General features: G+C 47.2%; 1 protein-coding gene across 5 annotated transcripts; it reads right to left on the reverse strand.

Annotated features, from left to right (window-relative positions):
* Positions 1-7617: 7617 nt before the first annotated feature.
* Positions 7618-10372, reverse strand: LOC127922652 (uncharacterized). 5 transcript variants are annotated; one of them, XM_052506522.1, is made up of 3 exons: positions 9392-10372; positions 9127-9167; positions 7618-9091 (listed from the first exon to the last, which is right to left on the reverse strand). In XM_052506522.1, the coding sequence occupies exon 3, from the start codon at positions 8379-8381 to the stop codon at positions 7632-7634; it is 750 nt and encodes a 249-aa protein (XP_052362482.1). In that variant the 5' UTR covers positions 8382-9091; positions 9127-9167; positions 9392-10372; the 3' UTR covers positions 7618-7631. The 5 variants fall into 5 exon arrangements, 4 of the variants coding, with proteins under 4 accessions (XP_052362482.1, XP_052362481.1, XP_052362480.1 ...); XR_008111840.1 differs by having other exon boundaries at positions 9071-9091; positions 9127-9179; positions 9351-9408; XM_052506521.1 differs by having other exon boundaries at positions 7618-9350; positions 9404-10372.
* Between the last annotated feature and the right edge of the window lie 353 nt (positions 10373-10725).

Raw genomic sequence — 10725 nt, forward strand, 5'->3', positions numbered from 1 at the left:
TATACAGACATTACAGCTGAGTGTCTGGAATGGATTCCACATCAACACAACAGTCTATTCATCTCACAGCTGGTACCTTCACTGGAAGAAGGGAGAAACGGAGGGAGGACAGGGAGGAGAGAAGATTAGACAGGCCCACCTGTTTGTGAGAAAGTTCGGAGGAAGTACGAGGACCAGTGTTTTCCTCCTCTGATATGAAGGAGACACATTTTAGTTGTCATGTCCTTGAGAGATGTTGATAGGTAATGGACCTCAAATAGGTCTTTGTTGGGTTTTGTCTTCTGACATTGTTGTGTAATCAACGACCTTGAGAGGACACACACACACACACACAAACACGCACATACAATTCCCCTCTTCCTCACTCCCTTTTCTGCTTCCAAAACCCTGAGGAAATTAGAGGTCTTGTGTCGTTGTTTTACTTGGACCTTGTTTCTTTTCTTTTCCCTCCCTCTTCCTCCATCGGCCTCCGTGGGTGAATTTGATCCAAGCCCGGGATTGCGGAGCGGGGTGACTAAATGAAATATTGATCCGCTGCTCCGTGGCCTTGCCTTCACCTTGTCCAGCGTGGTGAGTTACCGAGTCCTCCGTTCTGCTTGTAATAGGAATTATTACAGAGGGCCGGGGCGAGTAATTACTGGGCATGGTGGAGAGGGAAGAGAGGAGGGGCCCACCATATATTTCTGTAAAGAAGTTATTTACCTCAGCCCCCAACCTCCAACCAAATCTCCCCGCCTCCTACCTCCTCCACTCCCCTCTGACCGCCCTGCCTGTCAAGGCTCATGGCTCCCTGTCTTGCTTAACCTTGATTCCATTCTGCTAACTGTCATTAATCATCCGGGGTGTCAGGGGAACTTTATCAAATGCAGGTTGGACTGAGAGGCGAACACAGTAACACTCTTAGAGGGAGGGAGAACAGAGGGAGAGTGTCTGAGGATCTGTTGGAGTGCTGGGGTGGTGGACTGTATCTGTGTGTGCGTGCGTGCGTGCGTGCGTGCGTGTGTGTGTGTGTGTGTGCGTGCGTGCGTGTGTGTGTGTGTGTACTAAAAGGGATGGTACTGTAAATATAACATCTGCAGCACTGACCTGCTAGTGTAGTGGAGTTTGATGTATCCCTGTGTGGCTCTGTGAGGAGGTTTGTTTGATAGATCCTCTGCTGCTGTGCCCTTGCCTTAGCCCTGCCCTGTCTGGCTCCTCCATGCCGGGACCCCACTGAAGGTCATCACTGATGGAGAGACCAGGGATGATCCATCCTGAGACCAGGAACTACAGGGGACAGAGATGGTTTGGGGAGGGACTGAGAGAGGGGCAAGAGGGGGACCTATGTTTCCTCAGGTATCCTAAGGGGGAAAAGGAGGGTCATCAATTCCAGTATATCCGTTGTCGTTCGAACCTCCTCAGAGATTGAATATGGGTTAGAAGGAGAGAGCAGTGTCATGTTCCTGGTGAATTTGACACAATATGAATGTCAAGAGGAAATGAAGTAGCTGTTCAGAAGTACTGTATGTAACTAAAGTGTTTTCATTCCAGTAAATGGCAGTGCTCTTAGGCTTTGAAGTCCTTATCTATCGGCTTCTAACAGTCATCCTCATAACAATGTTGCTATCAGACTCATCTCATATTGTTCTCTGGTACTTAGAGACAACCATTAGTATTGAGAGAGAGAGGGGGTGGTGAGACAGAAAGAGAGGGGGGGGGGGATAAAGAGAGAGGGGGGGAGAGAGAGAGGGGGAGAGAGAGACAGAGAGAGAGGGGGGGAGAGAAAGAGAAGGGGGAGAGAGAGAGAGGAGAGAGAGAGAGAGAGAGAGAGAGAGAGAGAGAGAGAGAGAGAGAGAGAGAGAGAGAAACTCATCTCATCCTGGAATATCCAAGGCCTGAGGTCATCTACCTTTGGCTTCAGAGCAGGAACCTGGACTTCACCAAAGAACTCGGAAATACAGACATTGTCATCCTGCAAGAAACCTGGTACAGAGGAGACTGACCCACTGGTTGCCCTCTAGGTTACAGAGAGCTGGTAGTCCCATCCAAACTACCAGGTGTGAAACAGAGAAGGGACTTAGGGGGTAAGCTAATTTGGTATAGAGCAGACCTAACTCACTCCATTAAATTAATCAAAACAGGAACATTTTACATCTGGCTAGAAATTAATAAGGAAATTATCTCAACCGAGAGAAATGTCCTCCTGTGTGCTACCTATACCCCCCCACTAGAATCCCCATACTTTAATGAAGACAGCTTCTCCATCCTGGAGGGGGAAATCAATCATTTCCAGGCCCAGGGACATGTACTAGTCTGTGGCGACCTAAATTCCAAAACCGGACAATAACCTGACACCCTCAGCACACAGGGGGACAAACACCTGCCTAGAGGTGACAGCATTCCCTCCCCCATATGCCCCCCTAGGCACAACTATGACAACATAACCAACAAAAACGGGTCACAACCCCTGCAGCTCTGTCGCACGTTGAGTATGTATATAGTCAATGGTATGCTTTGAGGGGACTCCTATGGTAGGTACACCTATAGCTCATCTCTTGGCAGTAGTACTGTAGACTACTTTATCACTGACCTCAACCCAGTGTTTCTCAGAGCGTTCACAGTCAGCCCACTGACACCCCTATCAGATCACAGCCAAATCAGTCTACTTGAACAGAGCAATACTCAATCATAAGGCATCAAAGCCAAAGGAACTGAGTAATATTAAGAAATGCTATAGATGGTAGGACTGTAGTGTAGAAACCTACCAAAAACAATTAGTCAACAACAAATTCAATCCCTTTTAAACAACTTCCTGCACAAAACATTCCACTGTAATAGTGAAGGTAAAATACTTGGCAGTAGAAAATCTAAACTGCATATTTCACCTCAGCTTCCCAATCAAAGCTAAGAATTTAAAACAGAAAACTAAAGAAAATGAACAACAATGACAAATGGTTTGATGAAGAATGCAAAAACCTAAGAAAGAAATTGAGAAAACTGTCCAAATAAAAACATAGAAACCCAGAAAACTTCAGCATACTCCTTCGCTATTGTCACGCCCTGACCTTAGATATCTCTGTTTTCTTTATATTTAGGTTAGGTCAGAGTGTGACTACGGTGGGTACTCTAGTTTTTTGTATGTCTAAGGGTTTTTGTATGTCTAGGGGTTTTGTATGTTTATGTTGGCCTGATATGGTTCCCAATCAGAGACAGCTGTTTATCGTTGTCTCTGATTGGGGATCATATTTAGGCAGCCCTTTTCCCACTTTCTGGTGTGGGATCTTGTCTACACTTAGTTGCCTGAGTGCACAACAGTAGCTTCACAGTTTGTTTGTTTGTTTGTTTTTTGTTTGTTTGTTTGTTTGTTTGTTTGTTTGTTTGTTTGTTTGTTTGCTTGGTCGGTCGTTGTTTTGTTTTGGTGAGTTTCAGTTCATTAAAAATATGTGGAACTCTATTCACGCTGTTCCTCGGTCTCATCATTACGATGATCGTGACAGCTATGGTGAATCACTAAAACAATACAGAAATACACTAAGGAAAAAGAAGGAACAGCTCGTAAGAAATTATCTCAATGTAATTGAAGAATCCATAGAATCTAACGACTTCCGGGAAAATTGGAAAACAAACAACAACACAAAGAGTTATCTATCCAAAATGGAGATGTATGGCTAAACCACTTCTCCAATCTTTTTGGCTCTATAACAAAGAACAAACAGCAAAAACATATACATGATCAAATACAAATCTTAGAATCAGCTCTTAAAGACAACCAGAACCCACTGGATTCTCCAATTACCTTGAATGAACTACAGGACAAAATAAAAAACATCCAACCCAAAAAGGCCTGGGGGTTGATGGTATTCTCAATGAAATTATAAAATATACAGACCACACATTCCAATTGGCTATATTTAAACTCTTTAACATCATCCTCAGCTCTGACATCTTCCCCAATATGTGGAACCAAGGACTGATCACCCCAATCCACAAAAGTGGAGACAATATTAACCCCAATAACTCCCGTGGGATATGCTCCAACAGCAACCTTAGGAGAATCCTCTGCATTATAAACAACAGACTTGTACATTTACTCAGAGAAAACAATGTACTGAGCAAATGTCCTAAATTGGCTTTTTACCAAATGATCGTACGACAGACAACATACTCACCCCCCCCCCATCTTAATTGACAAACAAACAGACCAAAACAAAGGCAAAGTCTTCTCATGCTTTGTTGATTTCAAAAAAGCCTTCGACTCAATTTGGCCAGAGGGTCTGCTTTTCAAATTGATGGAAAGTGGTGTTGTTCGAAAACATACAACATTATAAAATCCATGAACACAAACAACAAGTCTGCAGTTAAAATTGACAATAAACACACTTCTTTCCACAGGGCCGTGGGGTGAGACAGGGATGCAGCTTGAGCCCCACCCTCTTCAACATATATATCAACATATTGGCGAGGGCACTAGTCTGCAGCACCCGGCCTCACCCTAATAGAATCTGAAGTCAAATGTTTCTTGATGATCTGGTGCTTCTGTCCCCAACTAAGGAGGGCCGACAGCAGCACCTAGATCTTCTGCACAGATTCTGCCAGACCTGGGCCCTGACAGCAAATCTCAGTAAGACCAAAAATAATGGTGTTCCAAAAAAGTTACCACAAATACAAATTCCATCTAGACACCGTTGCCTTAGAGCACACAAAAAACTATACATACCTTGGTCTAAACATCAGCGCCACAGGTAACTTCCACAAAGCTGTGAATGATCTGAGAGACAAGGCAAGCAGGGCATACTATGCCATCAAAAGGAACATAAAATTCAACATACCAATTAGGATCTGGCTAAAAATACTTGAATCTGTTGTAGAACCCATTGCCCTTTATGGTTGTGAGGTCTGGGGTCCGCTCACCAGCCAAGAATTCACAAAATGGGACAAACACCAAATTGAGACTCTGCATGCAGAATTCTACAAAAATATCCTCAGTATACAACGTAGAACACCAAATAATGCATGCAGAATAATTAGGCCGACACCCGCAAATGATCAAAATCCAGAAAAGAGCCGTTCAATTCTACAACCACCTAAAAGGAAGCGATTCCCAAACCTTCCATAACAAAGCCATCACCTACAGAGAGATGAACCTGGAGAAGAGTCCACTAAGAAAGCTGGTCCTGGGTGTCACGTTCTGACCTTTATTTCCTGTGTTTTGTATTTAGTTAGTATGGTCAGGGCGTGAGTTGGGTGGGCAGTCTATGTTTGTTTTTCTATGTTTTGGGTATTTCTATGTTTCGGCCTCGTATGGTTCTCAATCAGAGGCAGGTGTCATTAGTTGTCTTTGATTGAGAATCATACTTAGGTAGCCTGGGTTTCACTGTGTGTTTGTGGGTGATTGTTCCTGTCTCTGTGTGTGCACCAGATAGGACTGTTTTGAGTTTTCACATTTCTGAAGACCTTTTTGTGTACCTTAACGTATGGAAAAGAACCATGGACAATTACCACGCCGCGTATTGGTCCTCTGATCCATTTCGCCTCTCCTCTTCGGAAGAAGAGGAGGAAAATTACAGAATCACCCACCAAAATCGGACCAAGCGGCGTGGTAAAGGACAGCGAATGTGCAGCAGCAGCAGCAGCAACAACAGCGGCCAGCATCAGAGCAGAATCTGGACTACACAACTTGGGAGGAGATAGATAGGTGGGCGGTCGACCCAGGGAGAGTGCCGGAGCCTGCCTGGGATTCGATGGAGCAATGCAAGGAAGGTTACAGGAGAATGAGGTTGGCGAAGCCAGCACGGCAGTGCGACAGGTACGAGAGGCAGCCCCAAAAATTTTTTGGGGGGGGGCACACGAGGTGTGGTACTAAGCCAGGTTGCAGACCTGAGCTCACTCCTCGTGCTTATGATAAGCAGCACATTACTGGTCAGGCACCGTGTTATGCGGTTAAGCGCACGATGTCGCCAGTGCGTGTCCATAGCCCGGTGCGCTATAGGGCAGCCCCAAGTGCCATAGTGTTGGCATATGGTGCCTGCTCAGCGGGTCTGGTCATCCGGACGCAGTCTTGGTCCAGGTTATCCTGCGCCGGCTCTGCGTGCTGTGTCTCCGGGCGCTGGGAGGGTGCAGTGCGTCCTCTGCCTGCGCTAAATCGTGAATATAAACTGTGGGAGTGGAGCCTAAGGGGAGAGGTGCGTGTCCAAGTGAAGCACTAGATCTCCCGTGCTTACCCACAGCCCGGTTCAACCTGTGCCTGCACTCTGGAGGGTCCGGGCTAGAGTAGTTGTCCAGCCTGGGGAAGTGGTGCCAAGGTTGCGCACCAGAGCTCCAGTGCTCCCCCACAGCCCGGTCTTTCAGGCTCCTCCTAACACCAAGCCTCCTGAAGGTCTCCCCAGCCTGGTGGTTCCTGTGGCAGCTCCACGCACCAGGCTGTCTCTCTGTCTCCTCCCTGCAGGTGCTCCCGTCTGTCCGGCGCCGCTCCTGGAGCGTCCCGCCTGTCCGGCGCCGCTGCCGGAGCGTCCCGCCTGAGTATCCCGTCTACCACACAACGACGTTACTACAATGTATGCAATTGACCACCAGAGACATTCTTCAAAGGACAAAGTACTCAGTTTGGCAACACGGCCTTCCATCTACCACCAACCTAGCGAAGCGCAGCTCAGAGTAAATATTTATTGCATTTTCCTTTTCCAAATGGGCGGTAATTTAGAATGCATAAGATACTGTATTTACGATAGCACAGCTTCTCCCTTTGTCCCTCAGTCTTCCCGCTCTTTCACTCAAACCCAGCCCCTTTTCTTTTGTGTAACAAGCTGTCATATCTCTTCCGCCCGCTAGGGACATTTTCCTTTATGACGTAATTTGTAATCAAGGTATAATTAATTATGTGTATATGTAATTATGTGTGATTAGTTAGGTATTTAGTAAATAAATAATGAAACCCAATGTTGTATTGCTGATTCAACTTGTTAGCCAGGGTTCGTGAAGATAACCAAGAATTTACAACTTTCAGATGAGACTGAATTAAGGTGACGATTAATATTGACTGCTATTGGTGTAAAATATTACAAGGTCTTTAAGAGTTTATTCAGAAGATAACAGCTTTATAAATATTATTTTGTGGTGCCCCGACACTCTAGTTAATTACATTTACATGATTAGCTCAATCAGGTAATATTAATTACGGAGAAAGGATTTTATAGAATAGCATGTCATATCACTTAATCCGGCATTGCCAAAGACACGACAGTATATATGTCCATAATGTGATATTTGAAATGTCTTTATTCTTTTGGAACTTCTGTGAGTGTTATGTTTACTGTCCATTTGTATTGTTTATTTCACTTTTGTTTATTATCTACTTCACTTGTTTTAGCAATGTAAACATATGAATTTAATTGAACGCCAACCTTGTCTTTTACAGAATGTCAAATAACAATCCCCCAGGAGGTGGAGGGACTGTTATTTGACACACCAGGAAGTGTGCCACCCACCACCTCCTTGGTTCCTGTACATTTACATTTGACATTTAAGTCATTTAGCAGACGCTCTTATCCAGAGCGACTTACAAATTGGTGCATTCACCTTATGACATCCAGTGGAACGGTCACTTTACAATAGTGCATCTAAATCTTAAAGGGGGGTGAGAAGGATTACTTATCCTATCCTAGGTATTCCTTAAAGAGGTGGGGTTTCAGGTGTCTCCGGAAGGTGGTGATTGACTCCGCTGTCCTGGCGTCGTGAGGGAGTTTGTTCCACCATTGGGGGGCCAGAGCAGCGAACAGTTTTGACTGGGCTGAGCGGGAACTGTACTTCCTCAGTGGTAGGGAGGCGAGCAGGCCAGAGGTGGATAAACGCAGTGCCCTTGTTTGGGTGTAGGGCCTGATCAGAGCCTGGAGGTACTGAGGTGCCGTTCCCCTCACAGCTCCGTAGGCAAGCACCATGGTCTTGTAGCGGATGCGAGCTTCAACTGGAAGCCAGTGGAGAGAGCGGAGGAGCGGGGTGACGTGAGAGAACTTGGGAAGGTTGAACACCAGACGGGCTGCGGCGTTCTGGATGAGTTGTAGGGGTTTAATGGCACAGGCAGGGAGCCCAGCCAACAGCGAGTTGCAGTAATCCAGACGGGAGATGACAAGTGCCTGGATTAGGACCTGGGCCGCTTCCTGTGTGAGGCAGGGTCGTACTCTGCGGATGTTGTAGAGCATGAACCTACAGGAACGGGCCACCGCCTTGATGTTAGTTGAGAACGACAGGGTGTTGTCCAGGATCACGCCAAGGTTCTTAGCGCTCTGGGAGGAGGACACAATGGAGTTGTCAACCGTGATGGCGAGATCATGGAACGGGCAGTCCTTCCCCGGGAGGAAGAGCAGCTCCGTCTTGCCGAGGTTCAGCTTGAGGTGGTGATCCGTCATCCACACTGATATGTCTGCCAGACATGCAGAGATGCGATTCGCCACCTGGTCATCAGAAGGGGGAACGGAGAAGATTAATTGTGTGTCGTCTGCATAGCAATGATAGGAGAGACCATGTGAGGTTATGACAGAGCCAAGTGACTAGGTGTATAGCGAGAATAGGAGGGGGCCTAGAACAGAGCCCTGGGGGACACCAGTGGTGAGAGCGCGTGGTGAGGAGACAGATTCTCGCCACGCCACCTGGTAGGAGCGACCTGTCAGGTAGGACGCAATCCAAGCGTGGGCCATACCCTGCCATACCACACCACCTACCACCCACCCACCACCTCCTTGGATCCTGTACCCTGCCATACCATACCACACCACCTACCAACCACCCACCACCTCCTTGGTTCCTGTACCCTGCCATACCATACCACACCACCTACCAACCACCCACCACCTCCTTGGTTCCTGTACCCTGCCCTACCACACCACCTACCAACCACCCACCACCTCCTTGGTTCCTGTACCCTGCCATACCATACCACACCACCTACCAACCACCCACCACCTCCTTGGTTACTGTACCCTGCCCTACCACACCACCTACCAACCACCTCCTTGGTTCCTGTACCCTGCCATACCATACCACACCACCTACCAACCACCCACCACCTCCTTGGTTCCTGTACCCTGCCCTACCACACCACCTACCAACCACCCACCACCTCCTTGGTTCCTGTACCCTGCCCTACCACACCACCTACCAACCACCCACCACCTCCTTGGTTCCTGTACCCTGCCCTACCACACCACCTACCACCCACCCACCACCTCCTTGGTTCCTGTACCCTGCCATACCATACCACACCACCTACCAACCACTCACCACCTCCTTGGTTCCTGTACCCTGCCCTACCACACCACCTACCAACCACCCACCACCTCCTTGGTTCCTGTACCCTGCCATACCATACCACCTACCACCTACCAACCACCCACCACCTCCTTGGTTCCTGTACCCTGACCTACCACACCACCTACCAACCACCCACCACCTCCTTGGTTCCTGTACCCTGCCCTACCACACCACCTACCAAACATCCACCCACATCCTGCAACACAACCACCAGCGATCCACCACCCACGTCCAGGCCAGCCCTGTGGTATGATGTTCCCCTCCATCCCATACTAACGAGATCAGCCCTCATAGATTCTATTACTGCACCACTCAATTACATTAAATCTCCATTTACGGACCTTAAGGAGCTCCAGGCAATGCTGGGGCTTCGACCTTGTCAGAGAGCAGAGACTCTGACCACAGAGAGAGAGAGAAAGATGGAGGGAGGGGGAGAGAGGGAGCGAGAGGGATTGAGACTGAGAGATATGGGGGAGTGCGTTTTAGAAGATAGAGTGGTACATGGAGGACAGGGGGAGAGAGAAGATCGATAAGGCAGGAGAGCAGTGATGAAGATTGAAGAGTGAGGAGAATAGGATAGAGGGAGGAAAACAGGGATGGACGGAGGAGGGAGCTGAGATTGCGGAGGAGTGATGGCTATTGCTGAGAGCGTATTGACAGAAACCGCCATGAGACAGGAACGGAAATCCTGGAGGTGACCTGGACGATCTGCAATGCCTCCTGGGACATTTATGGGTCACAATGACGGTCTGGGTCTGTCGGAGAGACGGACGGATGGACCAAAATCTTTCACTGTTATTCAGGCCTGTCCTTTACTTTCCTATACCCACAATGCACTCTCTGAATGGAATTCAATGTCCGAGAGTTCTGACACTGTTATTCAGGCCTGTCCTTTACTTTCCTCTACCCACAATGCACTCTCTGAATGGAACTCAATGTCCCAGAGTTCTGACACTGTTATTCAGGCCTGTCCTTTACTTTCCTCTACCCACAATGCACCCTCTGAATGGAACTCAGTGGAAATTGGTGCACAAAATGGCGCAAAGAAGGATTTACTTGATAGTCAAGCTAGCAGAGAAAGTTTTGCATACAAAACACATTAAGGACATACTTAACACTGCCCTGTACATTGTAAATAAACATTCTAAAGAAACCAATGAAGTTTTCTAATGCATCATTTATAAACCTTATATTACATACTCTACAGGCTTCTTAAGAGAGAGAGATAAATAATGGAGAAAATAATACTAAATTCCCCATTTCACCAGAATTAGTGATTTCACATGATTGATGGTGATGCATTCCCCTCTCTCAATAGTCCTCAGAATGATTCTAACTCTCATTTCTCTCTCATATTACATCACAATAAAGCATGGCAGGGCTTAAGGCCAAACATTACTTACCAACTAATGCACCAGCCCCCGCCTGGCCCAGACGCCTTAT

Source organism: Oncorhynchus keta, unplaced genomic scaffold (assembly GCF_023373465.1).
Source record: "Oncorhynchus keta strain PuntledgeMale-10-30-2019 unplaced genomic scaffold, Oket_V2 Un_contig_26587_pilon_pilon, whole genome shotgun sequence".
Classification (NCBI taxonomy): domain Eukaryota; kingdom Metazoa; phylum Chordata; class Actinopteri; order Salmoniformes; family Salmonidae; genus Oncorhynchus; species Oncorhynchus keta.

Excerpts from the sequence above, each read along its gene's own strand:
- LOC127922652 (XM_052506521.1), bottom strand. The coding sequence starts at position 8,381 with ATGACGGATCACCACCTCAAGCTGAACCTCGGCAAGACGGAGCTGCTC.